The sequence below is a fragment of the Scyliorhinus canicula genome, chromosome 10, assembly GCF_902713615.1.
Source record: "Scyliorhinus canicula chromosome 10, sScyCan1.1, whole genome shotgun sequence".
In the NCBI taxonomy this organism is placed as follows: Eukaryota; Metazoa; Chordata; class Chondrichthyes; order Carcharhiniformes; family Scyliorhinidae; genus Scyliorhinus; species Scyliorhinus canicula.
In genome coordinates, this window is record NC_052155.1 from 51,369,555 (window position 1) to 51,388,884 (window position 19,330).

Genomic DNA, 19,330 nt, shown 5'->3' on the forward strand with positions numbered 1-19,330 from the left:
AAGCTTCTTGAGTGTTGTTGGAGCTGCACTCGTCCATGCAAGCTTGGAGTATTCCATTACACTCCTGCCTTGTGCAGTATAGATGGTGTACAAGCTTTTGGGGAGTCAGGAGATGAGTTACTCACCGCAGGATTCCTTGCCTTTGACCTGCTCTGGTTGCCAAATTATTTATATGGAAGCAAATCTGTTGAACACATTAAAGTCTAATTAGTGGAGCTTTGCTGCTAAGTTTTCAACTATAATAGGGATTCCAGTATCTGGGGCGAAATTCTCCGACCCCCCGCAGGGTCGGGGAATCGCCCAGGGCCGGCATAAATCCTGCTCCCGCCGTGGCCGGAATTCTCCGCCACCCTGGGAATCGGCAGGAGCGGGAATCACGCCCCGCCAGTTGGCGGGGCCCCCGCGGCGATTCTCGGGCCCGCGATGGGCCGAAGTCCCGCCGCTGTCAGGCCTCTCCCGCCAACCTCTGTGCATCCACCTCTGTGCTGGCGGGATTGGCGGCACGAGCGGGCCCCCGGGGTCCAGGGGGGGCGCGGGGCGATCGGACCCTGGGGGGGTCCCTCACGGTGGCCTGGCCCGCAATCGGGGCCCACCGATCGGCGGGTGGGCCAGTGCCGTGGGGGCACTCTTTTTCTTCCCCCGCCGCCACGGCCTCCACCATGGCGGAGGTGGAAGAGACCCCCTTCACCGCACATGTTCCGGTGGTGATGTCAGCGGCCGCTGACGCTCCGGCGCATGAGCGGACTCACACCGGCCGGCGAAGGCCTTTCGGCCAGCCCTGACGCCGGCCGGTGTAGCGCCAAAGGCCGTTGGCGCTGGTTTTGGCGCCAGTCGGCGGAGCGGGAACCACTCCGGCATGGGCCTAGCCCCTAAAGGTGCGGAGAATTCCGCACCTTTGGGGAGGCCGGAGTGGTTCTCGCCACTCCGCTACGCCGGGACCCCCCGCCCCGCCAGGTAGGGGAGAATTTCATCCCTGATTTCAGTCAATGTACTAAGATTGGCAGTCTCATTTCCACAGTGATACTTGGGTCTTTTACTCTGGGCATCAGTCTGATGTATCCATCCTTCGCCACAGAAGGGTCTAATTTCTTCCAATTTCTTATTTATGTGAGAACAGACACCTGAGGTTTCACATAGATAAATCTTTGAAGGTGGTAGGATAAGTTGGTAAGGCTGTTAAAAAGATAGCTATTAATTAATCCAAAAAGAAATTTAGGACAAATGTCCTTTCCCAGAAAGTGAGTAAAATGTGGGACTTGCCACTACGTGGAGTAGTTATTTTCTGTACCTTCATACACACACTTTTTTCCCTTTGGGGAATAGGTGGAAGGAATCCTGAGCTGATTATCAGCCTCTTGAACTGCATTGATTCTCCTTCCGTGGCCAAAAAGCCCTGGCGTTGGACTTGAACATGGAGCCTCTGGTCTAGAGGGAGGGTTGCTACCACTGTGCCATAAAACACCTTCATCGAGTAGCTGAAGAAAATTAAGTAGATACATGAAAGAAGAAACTAGAAAAGTACATGAGGGAGAATGGAAAAGAAGGACATGATAGGGTTAGATAAATTAGGGTGGAGTGGGGGGAGGGGAAGAGTTTTTTTTATGGAGCATACATGCCACCATAGACCAGTTGTGGGTGAATGGTTTGTTTCTATGCTGTAAATTTTATGTAATTCCAACTTTACTGCACTAAGTTTCAATAGTTGCTCCAATTACTTTGACTTCAAATAATGTCACAAGCCAGTACAAAATATGGATTGATCTCTTCCGCACTTTTTGATAGAAAGAGATTTATCTCCATTTAAGAGAGAGCTTGGGCATACCCAGTGTCGGCCACTGGTCAGTGTTATATTACCACAACTGGTAATTTGTTGTATTCTTTGTCTTTTCTTCCAGAATGACCCATATAGTGTTGACAAAGAATATACCAATCAAAAGATTGAAACAAAATTAATTTATGATTACACTACTAATTGAATGAAGTTTGCACACACCACTGAGTTATAGATGATAAACAAATGATATTGAGTCTGTACTACAGTATTCAATATTCTATCTAACTACTAACTACACTATGACTTGACCATGTGCTGTATATCTCTAATCAACTTTCACTCTGCTCTCCATGTTCTCTTCAGCTTCTCCCAGAATTCCTTGAGAGGCTGTCTTAAATACAGTGAATTAGTAATGCCCTCTAGTGTTTGATTTACACATAGTGACAATTAACCCTTCACTATCCTGACTATATATATATATATATATATATATCATTACAATCAGAACTAATAGTTGGCTACAAAAAGCCATTTGTCCTGACAATGCTGTCTTGCCAATAGAGAATAAATTCAAAATGTAGCCTCAGCTCCCCATCTATATTTAATGTATATTTAAATGTTACATTTAAAGAAAATGTGTGGTCTGCTTGAGATGTTGCCTCTGTATTTGATTCTCTGCTCTTCAACTCTCTTCAGGTGTGTGCAGTGGCCTGTGTTAAGCTTCATAACCTCCTTCTGACCATGCCGATATGGAAGGAGGAGGCCTGCTTTCTGCTGGGAAAACTGGATATTCCCCTTACCAGATCCATCAAGGGTAAGACCGAGATCTTCTCTTATTTGGTGCCCATTGTCCGCACTCTCATGGATCAGTGTTACAAGTTGCTTGAGCTGCAATACCAGCTTCCATCCCTGCCACCCACCAATGGTAGTCCGACCTTCTTCGAAGATTTTCAGCATTTCTGTGCCACCTCCGAATGGAGAATATTCATGGACAGACATGTGAGTATTTTATGTATAGTTTGATATCCTAACATGTTTCACATGAGTTGTATGATTTTATGTGCCTGACATTCTGTAAAAATTGTTGTGGAAGCGCAATGAGCCCAGTCTCATACTTCTTAGTTTATAATCTAAAATGTTTCCATCTCAAAAATGTGAGACTTATCGGGCGGGATTCTCCCTTCTGGGGAGTAAGTCCTCCCCACGCCGGCGGGAGAACCGACGCCAACAACTCCAGCGACAACAGCCCCCGAAAGAGAGGAATTGTCTGAACTTTCTGGGGCTAGGTGGACACCGGAGGGGTTGGCGTCACTCCAGCCGGCGCCGAAGGACCAGCCCGAGTTCGCCGGCGTGATCTCATATGGGCGGACTGGCCTGTATATTTCCTTCCATGCGCAGGGGTTCTCTTCTCCGCACCGGACCCCAGGCAATATGGTGGAACCCTACAGGGTCCCGGCACAGAGGAAAGAAGTCTCCCCACGGAACAAGCCCGCCCACAGATCGTGGGCCAGGCTACCGTGGGGGCCCGGGGTTGGATCCCCCCCGCGCCACCCCAGGGACCGCCCCCCGCACACTCACCTGCCAGGTCCCGTCGTGCGTGAGGTGTGTAATTCATGCCGGCGGAAGTGGCCAAAACTGGACGGCCGCTCGGCCCATCGGGGCCCGGAGAATTGCCGGGGGGCCGCCAACCGGTGTGGCGGGAATCCCATCGCCGCCCGAAAAACGGCACCAGAGAATAGGGCAGCCGGCATCAGGGCGGGATTCGCGCCTCCCCCTGGCCCTCATGTCCATCAGTCATTCCTTTTTATTGTACCATTGTGCTTTTCAAACCTGTTCCTGGGGTTTACTGGGCAATTCTTCTTGCCTTTTATCCTTATTGATAGACAGCCTGCATCATATGTATTTTGATACCTAGGTTACGAACATACGAATTAGGAGCAGGAAGGCCATTCAGTAAGATTATGACTAATATGATTGTAACCTCAACTCCACATACCCCTAATAACCTTTCACCTCTTTGATAAGAAACTATCAACCTCAAAAATATTCGAAGATTCTGCTTGCACTGCCCTTTTTTATTCATCCATGGAATGTGGGTGTCCCTGGCTAGGCCAGCAATTATTGTCCATCCCTAATTGCCCTGAGTGGTTTGCGAGACCATTTCAGAGGAGTAGTTAAGAGTGAACCACATTCTTTTGGGTCTGGAGTCATATGTAGACCAGACATGGAAAGATGGCAGATTCCTCCCCTAAAGGTGAACCGGTTGGACTTTTACGACAATAATAATTGACAATGGTTTCATGATTGGATTATTTTTATTGAATTGAAATTCCACCATCTGCTGTGGTGGGATTTGAACCCAGATCCCCAGAGCATTCTGCTGGGTCCCTGGATTACTAGCCCAGTGACAGTACCACAACGCCACCACCTCTCCAATGAGGAAGAGATTTCCAAAGACTCATGCCCCTATGAGAGAACAAATTGCTTCTCATCTCTGTCTTAAATTAATAACCCCTTATTTTTAAACTGTGGCCTTTTGTTCTAGATTTGCGCACAAGAGGAAACATCCTCCCCTTATAGAATCATGGAATTTACAGTGCAGAGGAGGCCATTCGGCCCATCGAGTCTGCACCAACCATTGGAAAGAGCATCCTACTTAAGCCCATGCCTCCACCCTATCCCCGTAACCCAGTAACCCGACCTAACCTTTTGGACACTAAGGGGCAATTTTGCATGGCCAATCCACGTAACCTGCACATCTTTGGACTGTGGGAGGAAATCGGAGCACCCAAAGGAAACCCACGGAGACACGGGGAGAAAGTGCAAACTCCACACAGACAGTCACCAGAAGCTGGAATTGAACCCGGGTCCCTGAAGCTGTGAGGCATCCACCCTATCAAGACCCCTATGCTTTAATCAGGTTGCCTCTTACTCTTCGAATTTCCACCAGATAAATGCCCAGCCGGTCCAGCCTTTCCTCATAAGACAACTTTTGTGAGGGCCACGAAGAATCCAGCACGAGTCTTCAGGATACAAAGAACTAACATTTATTTACAATAATATATAGACACAACAGCAGCAACATCCCTTGCCGCTCACTCCTCTCTGCTGGTTCCAAACTGGCCAGCTTTATTTATGCAGGGAGTCTGCTAATGATTTCTCCGACCCCCTCATTGGGGGAGCTCATACTCCCACAGGATTGTGGGATTGTCATTAGTCCCCAGCCAATGGTAAGCAGGCAGGTTATAACAACAACCCACCCATTCCAGGCCGAATAAACCTCCCCTGAACATCTTCCAAAGTATTTACATCCTTCCTTAAATGTGGAAACTAATATTGTACACAGTACTCCAGATGTAGTCTCACCGATTTCATGTATAACAGATGCATTATCTCCCTACTTATGTATTAAATTCCTCTCACAATAAATTATAACATTCTATTAGTTTTCCTAATTACTTGCTGTACCTGCATATTAGCCTTTTATAATTCATCCACTAGGACACCGAAATCCCTCTGCATCGCAGAGCTCTGTAACATCTCGCAATTTAGATAAATATGCTTATCTTTTACTTTCCCTGCCAAAATGGACAATTTCACATTTTCCCACATTATATTCAATTTGCTAGATTTTGTACACTCACCCATCCAATCTATTTGTATCCTTTTGGAGCCTTCTTATCTCCTCTTTGCACCTTACTTTCCTACCTATCTCGATGTCATCAGTAAATTTAGCAACCATACCTTTGGTCCCTTCATCCAATGTATATATAAATTGTAAAAGGTTGAGGCTCCAACATTGATCCTGTGGCACACCACTCGTTACATCCTGCCAACCAAAAGATCTCTTTTTTTTTTACATAGAATTTACAGTGCAGAAGGAGGCCATCCGCCTCATCGAGTCTGCACCGGCTCTTGGAAAGAGCATCCTACCCAAGGTCAACACCTCCACCCTATCCCCATAACCCAGTAACCCCACCCAACACTAAGGGCAATTTTGGACACTAAGGGCAATTTAGCATGGCCAATCCACCTAACCTGCACATCTTTGGACTGTGGGAGAAAACCGGAGTACCTGGAGGAAACCCACGCACACACGGGGAGGATGTGCAGACTTCGCACAGACAGTGACCCAAGCCGGAATCGAACCTGGGACCCTGGAGCTGTGAAGCGATTGTGCTATCCACAATGCTACCGTGCTGCCCCATTTATGGCTACCCTCTGTTTCCTGTTAGCTAGCCATTCTTCTATCCATGGTTTCTTAATTTTAAAACAATCAATCAAGACACCACCTCCAAATATGTTCACCCTTCCTGTGCTCTTCTATTCATTCCTCATTTCTGTTCAGGTATCTCTCCCTGGTCCTTGTCCCTCCCACTGTCTAGCCTAATATCCTTGCTCATACTCAGTGAAGCTCTTTATCCTGGATTCTCTTCCAAAGAATCCCGCCAGTGCAGAAGGAGGCCATTCAGCCCATCAAATCAGCACTGACCCTCTGAAAGAGCACCCTCCTTAGGCCCACTCCCCCGCCCTATATTTGTAATGCCACCTAACGTGCACATCTTTGTGACACTAAGGGACAATTTAGCTTAGCCAACCCACCTAACCTTCACATATTTGGACACGAAGGGGCAATTTAGCTAGGCCAACCGACCTAACCTTCACATCTTTGGACACTAAGGGGCAATTTAGCTTGGCCAACCCACCTAACCTGTACATCTTTGGATTGTGGGAGGAAACCGGCGCACCTGGAGGAAGCCCAATCAGAAATGGGGAGAATGTGCAAACTCCACACAGACAGTCACCCAAGGCTGGACTTGGACCCGGGTTCCTGGCACTGTGAGGCAGCAGTGCTAATCAAAGTGCCACCATGTTGCCCTTATCTTCATCCACTTAATCCTCCAATCTTTTTGGGATCTCTTTTAACAATCGGTTCTTCACCCTGCCGTTAAATTCCTAATTTATCCTCCTATCCACCCTGATGTCTTCTCTTCTTCTTGGTCTTCATTACTGCCCTGGGATCTCCATCTTCACTTGGCTCCTATGCCTGCCCTATTAACTCCTTGTTGACTTCACCTTCTTGTATCTCCTAGTCTATCTTTCCCTGCCAGGCTTTCCACCTCCCCCAAATAAAGGATTCAAATCACCTTGCCCACTTGATTTTTCTATGCTGTGTTAACTTCTAATCTTCAACTTATATTATCAAATGTTATTCTAGTTTATCCTATCTTATCCCAACAAATCTATCTAACATTTTTGTATCTTTCAAGCCAAGTTATCCTGCTTTACGTTACTTTTCTATGATCTTTCTCTCTTTTATTCTTATTAACGTGGTTCCTTTGGTGTATTTACTTTCAGCGGATGTATCTTTTTGTGTTTTTCCAGGTTCTGAAAGCCATGACTCAATACGAGGTGGACACATTTGGCAAGAGCCACAATCAGATGTCCAACTTCTGGAACTCCTGCTATGATTCTCTAATGAGCAGCTCATTACGTCGGGAGCATGAGCGTGGGGAGAGTCGTTCCAAGTTCCAGGTATCTGATGAACATGTCAAGCATTCAGAAGGCCATGTGCTAGGCTCGGTTTAATCCAGTTGAAGGTGGTCCACCGGGCACATATGATGGCGGCAAGGCCAAGACAGATGTGCAGGAAGCCCAGCTAACCACGTCCACATGTTTTGGGCATGCCCGAAGCTTGGAGGGTTCTGGCAGGGGTTTGCCAAGGCAATGTCCAAGGTGCTAGGTACGCGGGTGGTGCTGAGTCCAGAGGTGGCGATCTTTGGGGTGTCAGAAGACCCGGGAGTACAGGGAGTGAGAGGCCGACGTTTTGGCCTTTGCCTCCCTGGTCCTGGTAGCCCGGAGATGGATCTTGTTAATGTGGAGGGACTCAAAGCCCCCGAGTGTGGAGACTTGGGTCAGTGACATGGCTGGGTTTCTCAGCCTCGAGTAAATAAAGTTTGCCTTAAGAGGATCAATGTTAGGGTTCTCCCAGAGGTGGCAGTCGTTCGTTGACTTTCTTGGGGAAATTTAAAATGTCGGCAGTAGCAGCTTTTGGGGGCGGGGCGGGGGGTGTGTTGTTTTTATGTTATTTTAGGGTGTCTGTGAAGATAGAGCTGTTTGGGGAAATATTTATTTTTGCACCATGTTAATGTTTACTTTTTTTTTCTGTTTTTGTTATAAAATTTTACAAATACTTCAATAAAAATATTTTTTAAAAAAGAAAAAAAAAGCATTCAGAAGGCCACCTGACTCATTAAGTATCCCTCCTACCACTATCCTTGTACAATTGACACTACTGCGGGCTCCACGCGCTTATTTAATCTCCTCTCATGGATCATATACACTCAACGTTATCATGGACTTCACCTCAGCCATTTAATCTCCTCCCTTAGACCCTATATTACTCTAGTCTAATCTATTACGAACTCTATCCCACCTAACTCCTATTTAAAAATATTGATTCTTTCAAATGCAAATTAGATTTATTTCAGAAAATAGCAAAGATTATACAAGTGATATGTGGTAAGTGTAACATGTTTGGGAGGAACTCATTACTTTGGATCAACGGCTCCCCAAAGCCTCTGCCACTAGACTTTCCTTGGTCAAGTCTGGATCTATTATAGACTATTTAGTAGTGATTGGCAGTTTTGATAAGCCAACAGTTCCATTATAATTGTACCATGCAGCTGCCATGTTAGTAGAGGAGAACTGGACGAACCACGGTTTTTCGTTCATTTAATAATTTGCATGTTATTATGAGTGTGATTACATCACACGACTCCACACAATTAAACACTTCAGACCAACTGGAGTTCCTGCAGCCAAACTATGCATTTATTGTCCATCCTTGGTTGCCCTAAGTAGATTATAGTAGACCTCTTTGAACCGAATAAGTCAATGCTTTTGAGGAGGGGGGCATATGGTGAGAAGACAGCTAGGTATGAATGAAATCTATGAGAAGGGAAACATATTTTGGGGCTTATTGTTCTGCTCCTGATACTAAAAAAATACCTTGGAATTAATACCATCTCTCTCCAATCTGTTTGTTTCCCTTACCCTCCCCCTGTAGGAATCAATGCTGGAGCCATATATGAAGCGTGTACGGTATGAGAATGCTCGATACAGTAGTCTCCTCAAACAGATCAACAGCCACCACAGAGCTGTACTCCGGCAGTGGCAGTCATTAAGACATCTCTTTACTTGCCCACGTGGGGCTTGGGCAGAACGGTAGGTGGCAGGCTTTTTTAAAATGAGAAATGAGTTGAGTTTGGAGGAGCCTGGATATTATTGAACAAGTTGAATGTTTCCAATAATCCAACAGCTTTCAATCGTCCCATTTCCAAACATCTCTTTTGATTTTTTAGAAAACACATTCTATTCGTCCAGGCCTCCTGTGTTTGCTGGTTCCTCTTGCACATTAACGAGGTGCATAATCAAATGTGTTTTTATTGGTGTAGGTTGAGGGATCAATATTGGCCAGGATACTAGGCTTTGAATAATTCTACGGGGGTTTTTTATGTCAAGTTAAGAGAGTAGACGGTGCCTCATTTTGGCTTCTCACCTGAAAGCCGTGCTGGCTCCTTCAGCTGAGGTCATTTGCTTAGCTCCCCCGGTTCACGTTTCAGTTCACAATCTTCTGACTTAGTCCTCATGAGAGAGTAAATCCTTGGCCCGAAAAATGCGAGATATTACTATGACAGGGAGAATCAACCAACTAGACCCCAGCTCAGAGAATTTGACATTGAGGTCAGCACATCTGACTTATGCCATTCCGGACCTTCTGGGAATTTATTTTAGAACCAGTGACTCTCCTACCAGAGGACTGACATGATTTTTCATTGCTCTACAGCAATCCTACTGAAATTAAATGGAAACTATCGAGTGCGGAGACATATTCCAGGATGAGGCTCAAACTGGTTCCAAACTACAACTTCGACAAGCATGCAGAAGCCAGTGCCTTGCGGGATAACCTTGGTAAACAAAACATGTTATTTTATTTTTAGAACAGTAGTTAAGAAAGGAAGAAAAAAAATTGCAATTATTTGCTACCTTTCAAGACCTCAGTATTTCCAAGTCGTTTAAAAGTTAGTTAATCGCTTTAGAAATGTTGGGTGCAATTTTCCTGTGTAGTGGCAGGCAGAAAGGTTGTTGTGATTCCCGCTGTGTGGCAGGTTGGGTGAACAAGCGCAATCTTGTACTTTTCAGTCCATTAACTATGCATCAGCGATGAGCTCAGCAAATCCCGTGGTGAGGCAGCCATGGATTCATCCGCCCTGCCATTCACTCATGGGGGTCAAAGGTTGTGTTACAGGCACCATTTAACAATCAAGGTGTTACATGAAGGCAAAAGCAGTATCTACTGACCTCCCAGTCATGGAAGGAGTGAAGCTTGCTGGATGCACGCCTCTTTCATACAGTCGTAAATCAAATCGTTCTAATTACCCAATGGCAAGGCACTTAATTTTGCATAATTCCAGCAAGTTGGCATTTTAATGCACATTCATGAGGTGCAAATAAATGCAAATGTGATTCCTTACAAAGCTCCAGCAGGAAAGACGACCCATCATTGACCTCCCATCAAGGTCAGGGGAACAAAATTTCCAAACTAATTTTTCAAACTGACTTTTTCATTCGTGTCAAATTTAGTGCCCCTCAGCATGGTGGCGGAGTGGTTAGCATTGCTGCCTCATGGCACCGAGGCCCCAGGTTCGATCCCGGCTCTGGGTCACTGTCCGTGTGGAGTTTGCAGATTCTCCCCGTGTTTGCGTGGGTTCGCCCCCACAACCCAAAGATGTGCAGGGTAGGATTTGCCACGCTAAATTGCCCCTTAATTGGAAAAAATTAATTAGGTATTCTAAATTTATTTTTTAAAAATTTAGTGCCACTAGCCACCATGATGCCCACCACTGGTGGGAGCAGAAAATTCTGTCTATTGTCATTGTTGTGACGGAGGAGACTCAGCAGCTTATTTTCTTCAGCTTAGCGCCACCTGATAAGGGCCTGCTCGGGTCACAAACCTGCTCTCAGCCATAGGCTTTCATCATTCCACTCTTCTTCATGCTGGTCCTCCAGACTTTCCAGAGAGAAAGCTCCCATAGAAATAAAAAGGAAAGAATTATTAAAATCATAAAGCTACCAAGTTGTTAAAAAAACAAATGGGTCACTTTTCTAAAAAAATGAAAACTTGCTGTGATTACAGCCTGATCTATTTGTGACTTCAATTCATCCAATGTGTTTGACTCTATGTTGGCCTTTGAAATTATATGGAGTTGCCGGCGTTGGACTGGGGTGAGCACAGTAAGAAGTTTTAGAACATCTGGTTAAAGTCCAACAGGTTTGTTGGAAATCACTAGCTTTCGGAGCACGGCTCCTTCCTCAGGTGAATGAAGAGGTAGGTTCCAGAAACATATATATAGATGAAGTCAAAGATGTAAGACGATACTTTAAATGTGAGGATTTGCAGGTAACTAAGAGAGAGGGGTAATACCAGGTCAAAGAGATGTGAATTGTCTCAAGCCAGGACAGTTGGCAGGATTTTGCAAGCCCAGGCCAGATGGTGGGGGGTGAATGTAATGCGACGTGAATCCAAAGTCCCATTGAGGCTGTACTCTTCACACCTTTTTAACCTGGGATTACCCCTCTCTCCGGATCTGTAAAGACTTAATTACCTGCAAATCCTTGCATTCAAAGTATCGTCTTGCATCTTTGACTTTGTCTATATATATATATATATGTTTCTGGAACCTACCTCTTCATTCACCTGAGGAAGGAGCAGTGCACCGAAAGCTAATGATTCGAAACAAACCTGCTGAACTTTAACCTGGTGTTGTAAAACTTCTTACTAGGCCTTTGAATGGCCGAGCAAGCCCTTGAATATATCAAACCAATTTCAAGTGTTATTGTAGGAACACCATAGCAGTGTAGCAGTTCAGTAAGAAGGGCTACCACCTACTTGAAGACAACTGAGGTAGAGTAATGCCAGCTATGCTAGAAAAACCTACATCTGAGAATTAATAAAAATAAATTGTATTTTAGCAGGTGTACATGACATGCTCTCAGCAACAGAATGGACCCAAAACTGACTAACTCTTTTTGGTTCTCCGCAGGTACCGATCACATGAGAAGCTCACCAGACTCTCTACCACTTTCAGTGGCAAAGGAGGCAAAAGTAAATGAGGTAGAAGATGACCAGCTTGGAGATGAAGACCTTGTGTTCCTTAGCAATCAGTAAGTGTTTAATCAAAGAATCAGCCACTGATTAAAGAGGCTTTGGCCACAGTACCAGACTCCAATCTAGAGTCTGCCTAATGATGATACCTAAGCTACAGCACAATATTAACAGGTCACAAAATAGGATGTTCTGAAATATTTAGGCAATACTCTTGGTGGTTTTTGAATTCTTCGTTACTTAATTTGGACTGTGAGTATGGAAGAGGAAGACATGACTATAAAAGTAACCAAGCTAAAGTATGATTGAGATTGGAATAACCTTTTGTTTCTCAGAGAGAAGCACATAATAATTTGTAAAAACAGAACAGGCTGAATATCTGAGTAGATACAACATCTGATGATATTAAGAATGAGACCAAATGAATTGAATACCGTGAAACTATACACCTCCTGAGTTGATGCCTCCAATGACGTGCAAGGGAATTTAAAGAAAGACAGAATTCATTTTCTGCTTTTTCTGACATCAGAACCTCCCACGGTGTTTACCGACCAATAAGATACATTGAAGTGTCCTCACTGTTGTGACATAGGAAACGGGGCATCCAATTCGCACAGAAAGAACCCATGAACAGCAATGGAAAAACTTGAAAAACTTGGGGAAAAAAATATTAATTTTTTTTAGTGATGCTGATTGAGGGATAAATACTGGAAAAGACAGTAAAACACTGCAATGAAGTTACTGTGAAAAGCCTCTAGTCGCCACATTCCGGTGCCTGTTCGGGTACACTGAGGGAGAATTCAGAATGTCCAATTCACCTAACAAGCACGTCTTTCTGGACTTATGGGAGGAAACCGGAGCACATGGAGGAAACCCTCGAAGACAGAGGGAGAACGTGCAGACTCTCAAGCTGGGAATGAAACCCGGGTCCCTACCGGCTGCCTTCTTGAACCACAGCAGTCCCTGAGGTGTTGGTGTACCCACAGTGCTATTAGGGAGGGAGTTCCAGGATTTTAACGCAGCAACAGTAAAGGACAGTGATGTATTTCCAAGACAGGCTGTTAATGGCTTTGAGGGTAACTTCCAGGTGATGGTGTTCCCTGGTCCTTCTAGATGGTAGTGGTAGTAGGTTAGGAAGGTGCTGCCTAAGAACCATGGTGAGTTCCTGCAATGCATCTTGTAGATGGTACACACGGCTGCCACTGTCCATCAGTGATGGGGGGGATTGAATGTTTGTGGAAGGGGAAGCACTCAAGTGGGCTGCTTTATCCTGGATGGTGTTGAGCTGTTTGACTGTTATTGGAGCTGAACTCATCCAGGCAAAGGGAGTGTATTCCATTAAACTCCTGACTTGTGCTTTATAAATGGTGGACAGGCTTTGGGGAGTCAGAAGGTGAGTTGTTTGCAACAGGATTCCTAGCCTTTGGTCTGCTCTGGTAGCCACAGAATTTATATGGCTAGTTAAGTTTCTGATTAATGGTAACCCCCTAGGATGTTGATAGTGGGGAATTCTGTGATGGTAATGCCATTGAATGTCAAGAGGCAATGGTTAGATTCTCTCGGTGCAGATGGGCATTGCCTGGCATTAGTGTGGTGCCAATATTACTTGCCACTTGGCAACCCAAACTTGAACATTGTCCAGGTCTTGCAGCATTCGGACATGGATTGTTCAGTATCTGAGGAGTCGCGAATGGTGCTGAACATTGTGCCGTCATCAGAGAACATCCCCACTTCTGACCTGATGATGTGGAGATGCCGGCATTGGACTGGGGTGGGCACAGTAAGAAGTCTTACAATGCCAGGTTAAAGTCCAACAGGTTTGCTTGGAATCACTAGCTTTTGGAGTGCAGCTCACCTGATGAAGGAGCTGCTCTCCGAAAGCTAGTGATTCCAAATAAACCTGTTGGACTTTAACCTGATGTTGTAAGTCATCTTACTCTAGCATTATGATGGAAGGAAGGTAATTGATAAAGCAGCTTAAGATGGTTCAGCTTAGGACACTACCCTGAGGAACTCCTGCAGCGATGTCATGGAGTTGAGATGATTGACCTCCAACCACCACAACTATCTTCCTTTGTGCCAAGTATGACTCCAGCCAGCAGAGAGTTTTCCCCTTGATTCCTATTGACTCCAGTTTTGTTAGCTATCATTGATGCCATACTCGGTCATCGTCATAGAGTTATACAGCACAGAAAAGGCCCTTCGGCACATCACATCTGTGCCAGTCACAAACAACCATCTAACCATTCTAATCCAATTTTCCAACATTTGGTCCATAGCCTTGCCTGCCCTGGGATCACAAGTGCACATCTAAATACTTCTTAAATGTGAAGAGGATCTCTGCCTCCACCACCCTTTCAGGCAGCAAACTCCAAACTCCCATCACCCTCTGGGTAAAAATGTTTCTCCTCACATCCCCTCTAAACCTCCTGCCCCTTTGCCTTAAATTTATGCCCCCTGGTCATTGACCCCTCCACCAAGGGGAAAAGCTTGTTCATATCTACTCTATCTATAACTCTCACAATCATATCCCACCTTAGTCTCCTCTACTCCAAGGAAATCAATCCAAGTCTATCCAATGTCTCTTCATAACTAATACCCTCCAGCCCAGGTAACATCCTGGTAAATCTCCTCTGCAACCCTTTCCAGTGCATCCTCCTACAATGTGGTTTCCAAGTGAATGCTGGCACAAAGTATTCCTTTAGAACCTACCTACTCTAGCTCCGCACACAGATTACCACTGTGGTCCTTATTGGGCCCTACTCTTTCCCTTGTTATCCTTTTACCCCTAATGCAATTGTAAAACAACTTAGAATTTTCCTTTATTTTACCCATCTGTATCCTTTCATGTCCCCCTTTTGCTCTCGCAATTTCCTTTTTAAATTCCCTCTTGCAAATTCTATATGCCTCCAGGGCTTCTGCTGTATGGTGCCCTCGGTATCTGCCTTAAACCTGCCTTTTTTTCTCATGCAATGCTGTACATCCCCCGATATCCAGGGTTCACTTGATTTGTTGGTCCCACCCTTTGTCTTGATTGGAACATTTTGGCCCTGCACGCGCCTTATTTCCTTCAGATGCATCCCACAGTTCTGTCACAGTTTTACCTAAATGTGTCTGCTCCCAGTCCACTCTGGCCAAATCATGGTCGCAATTCTCCCATCGGGAGACGAAGGGCAGTATTCTCCGCTCCAGATAAAAATCGGGATGGCCGTCGTGAAATCAGCCGAGCTTCACGACGGCCTCGGGGCCCGCTCCCCGCACCTAATTCACCCCACCCGGGGGGCTAGGAGCGGGCCCCCGCCGTTCCCGGCCGCGACCTGGTCGCGCAGGAAATGACGCGGAAACGGCGCTTTTCTGATGTCATCCGCGCATGCGCGGGTTGCCGGTTCCAACCCGCGCATGGGCGGATGACATCAGCGCGCAGACGGCACGAACCCGCGCATGCGCGGTGCCGTATTTCTCCACCGCCGCCCGGCAAGACGTGGCGGCTTGATCTTGCCGGGCGGCGGAGGGGAAAGAGTGCGTCCATTTTGGACGCTGGTCCGACGATCAGTGGGCACCGATCGCGGGCCTGTCCCCTCCCGAGCACAGTCACGGTGCTCCCGTCCAAATGGGGCCCCTAGATGCCCCAAACGGTCATCTGGCACTTGTTTCACAAATGCAGCGACCAGGTGTGGTTGCTGGCGTGTTGAAACGGGCGTGAAGGGCTGGCGAGCGGCGATTTTTCCGAGCGGGGGGGCGGGGAATCGCTGGGGGAGCCAGGGGGGTGTAATAAATGTCGGGAGGCCCTCCCACGATTCTCCCACGCCACGTGGGGAGCGGAGAATTCCGCCCTAAGTCCCGACGTCGGAGTGATAACCGGAGTGCTTCACTCCGGCGTCGGAGGCCGCTCCCTGCCCCCTATTCTCCCACCCCCGGGGGCTAGGAGCGGCGCCGCGTCATTTACGCGCGCTGGCCTTGGCGCCACATTAAAGCGGAGCCGTGTAAATCACGCGGCTGCCGTCGAGTAAATGACATCACCCGCGCATGCACAGGTTGGCCGGTGCCAACCCGCGCATGCACGGTTGCCGTCCTCCCCACGGCCGCCCCGCAAGATGTCGGATGGATATTGCGGGGCGGCAGAGGAAAGGAGGTCCTCCGATCGCGGGCCAGACCCCTATTGAGGCCCCCCCTGTGCAGGATCCCCCCCTCTCTACCCCCCCCCCCCCCCCCCACAGGCCATCCCCCCAATGTTCCCGCGCTGATCCCGCCGGCAGCTACCAGGTGTGGACGGCGCCAGCGGAACCTGTCGTGTTGGGCAGGCCGCTAGGCCCAGCCGGGCCGGAGAATCGCCGCTCACCAGTTACAAACGGCGAGCGGCAATTCTCCCAGCGGCCAGCCGTGAATTGCGCCGCGCTTGTTTGGGGGGGTTGGGAGAATCACGTGTGGGTGCCGGGGCGGCGTGGCAGGACTCGCTCGGTGTCCCAGCGATAACCCACCGGCCATGGGGCGGGAGAATTCCACCCCATATCTGTTCTTCTTAAAATCGGTCATCCGCCAGTTTAGAACTTTGATCTCAGGCCCATCGTTGTCCTTTTTGCTAACAGCCTTGAATCGAACAAAGATATGGGTTGGATTCTCTGACCCCCCTCCCGGCTGTCGAAAGCTCTGGCGGGCTCCCCCCGGCGATTCTCCGACCCGCGATGGGCCGAAGTCTCGTTTGTTCTGTGCAGGTCCCGCCGGCATAAATTGGACGAGGTGCCTTACACGTGGGATCTAGCAGCGCGGGCGGGCTTCGGGGTCCTGGGGGGGGCACGGGGCGATCTGGCCCCGGGGGGTGTCCCCGCGGTGGCCTGGCCCGAGATCGGGGCCCACCGATCCACGGGTGGGCCTGTGCTGTGGGGGCACTCTATTACTACGTGCCGGCCGCGTAAGCCTCCGTAATGGCCGGCGTGAAGGTGAATCCCCCCCCCCCCCCCCCGCTGACGCTCCCACGCATGTGCAAACCCACACCGGCCGGCGGAGTCCCTTCGGTCCCGGCTGGCATGGCACCAAAGGCCTTCCACGCAGGCCACGGGGTGCAAACCACTCCGGCGCCGGCCTAACCCCTGAAGGTGTAGAGGATTCTGCACCTTTGGGGCAGCCTGATGCCGGAGTGGTTCATGCCACTCCGTCCTGCCGGGACCCCCCGCCCCGCTGGGTACGGGAGAATCCCGGCCATGGTCACTGTCTGCAAAATGTTCTCCCACTGATAATTCAACCTTCTGCCCAGCTTTGTTACCAAAAATTAATCATAGACTCATAAAATTTACAGTGCAGAAGGAGGCCATGCGGCCATCGAGTCTGCAGTAGCCCTCGGAAAGAGCACCCCACTTACCCCCACACTTCCCCGCATCCCAGTAATGCCACCTAACCTTTTTGGACACTAAGAGCACACACAGGGAAAATGTGCAGACTCTGCACAGATAGTGACCCAGCGGGGAATCGAACCTTGGACCCTGGAGCTACGAAGCAACAGTGCGACCCACTGTGCTACCGTGCCACCTAAAATCAAAGTGGAGAATGTGGGCATCGATCCTACTACCTCTTATATGCAAAGCAAGCACCCTTCCATTTGAGCTAATTCCCCCAGTCCAGGACCACCCCCTTGTAGATCCTCCTAAAAAGTTATCCGCTCCCTCTAAACCTTTTCCACTTTGGCTTCCCCAGTTAATATGGGGAAGTTGAAATCCCCCACTATCACTAACATATTGCTTTTACACTTCTCTGAAATTTGCCTGCAAAGGTCAAATGCTGTCTTGATGATTTAGACAGGCTGGTGTAATGGGCAGGCAAGTGGCAGGTTAAACATAATGCAGAGAAGCGTGAAGAGGTATATATGGGAAGGAAGAATGAGGAAAAGCAATATAAAATAAAGGCAAACCAAAGTGGGTATAGGAACAGAGAGGCACGCAGATATATGTATGCAAATCATTGAAGGTGGTTGGACCTATGGGATGGGAATGCTTGTCTTTCCCATGCTCTTTGTGGAGTACGAGCCCCCCCATTAGGGGCGGATTTTTCAATTACCCAGAGTATATTAGGCCGGCCAGTAAGACACCAATCAAGCAGGAACCCGGTAGGGGTCGACCAAGAAGAGTATATATATATTGTTTGTAAATAAAACTTTGTTCTTATTTTTACTCAGTGTGGACTCCCCGTGTCCTTATTAAACTCTGGTTGATGAAACATTGCAGCGGTTAATCTTGACTTTGTGGCTCTTTTCTTTCTGCTTCAATTTCTTTGTTTTAAAAATAAATTTAGAGTACCCAATTCGAGTTTTCCAATTAAGGGGCAATTTAGCGTGGCCAATCCACCTACTCTGTACATTTTTGGGTTGTGGGGGCAAAACCCACACAAACACAGGGAGAATGTGCAAACTCCACACGGACAGTGACCAGAGCCAGGATCGAACCTGGGACCTCGGCGCTGTGAGGCAGCTGTGCTAACCCACTGCGCCACTGTGCTGCCCTGCTTCAATTTCTAATTACAATTTCACAATTTTGATTTTGTTCTATCTATATTATTACTTCACATGATAGTGATACACTTCATACCAATTCTCTCCTGCCTTGAACAAGTTCCAGACTCTTTAAGTATCCGTCATGCAAAATTTTCTTTTTGTCACCTATGCACCATACGAATCCAACCTAAATGCAATTGTTTTAACCCAAGCTGGACACCAGGCTGCTTATGACCTATTTGATGTTACAGAGGCATTCAACTTTAGGCTTCAGTTTAAAATGGATCCTTTATCGAGAAATTGGATTCATTTGCTAACTCTGGCTCATTAAATAATCTTTCTGTTGACAGAATTGAACCTGAGGAGCCCAGTCAAAAGGAAAAGTTGGTGATTTCTGAGGAATGCGAGCTGATCACGATTGTCGCAGTGATCCCTGGACGCCTGGAGATCACTACACAGCACATCTATTTTTATGATGGCAGCATTGAAAAAGAAGAGACAGAGGAGGGTGAGGTTCCTAAAAGTCCTTTGCTGTTTGGTTGCTCTTCCAATAAGCCCAATGTGTCTTCCCTCAATGACTCAGTTTTGGTGTGATACAATTTCTATTAATAACTTCACAACAAGCTCAAGGTGGGATAAACTTAGAGGGTTTGTCTGATATACATGGACTCAAAATGTGTTAAAGGGTTTGCAACATTCCTCCACCCCACCTTTTTGCATTTGTGCAGTAAAGGAGGGATAAAGAAAATAAAGAGGTACAGAGCAAAGGCAACAGAGAGAATAAGAATTATTGTTCACATGAGTTACGGGGATAGGACAGGGAAGTGGGCCTGGGAAGGGTGCTCTTTCAGAGGGTTACTGCAGACTATATGGGCTGAATTGCTCCTTCAGCAATTATATGGTCCAA

At 47.3% G+C, this 19,330-nt stretch overlaps 1 protein-coding gene across 2 annotated transcripts in view; it reads left to right on the top strand.

Annotated features, from left to right (window-relative positions):
• The window catches only part of nbeal2 (neurobeachin-like 2), a 333,597-nt gene that overhangs the window by 256,363 nt on the left and 57,904 nt on the right, over positions 1 to 19,330 (top strand). For both annotated transcript variants that reach the window (XM_038808910.1, XM_038808909.1), the window contains 6 exons: positions 2,471 to 2,773; positions 7,160 to 7,309; positions 8,844 to 9,001; positions 9,624 to 9,748; positions 11,881 to 12,001; positions 18,774 to 18,931. In XM_038808910.1, the coding sequence (XP_038664838.1) occupies positions 2,471 to 2,773; positions 7,160 to 7,309; positions 8,844 to 9,001; positions 9,624 to 9,748; positions 11,881 to 12,001; positions 18,774 to 18,931 (1,015 nt within the window). The remainder of the gene's footprint in view (positions 1 to 2,470; positions 2,774 to 7,159; positions 7,310 to 8,843; positions 9,002 to 9,623; positions 9,749 to 11,880; positions 12,002 to 18,773; positions 18,932 to 19,330) is intronic.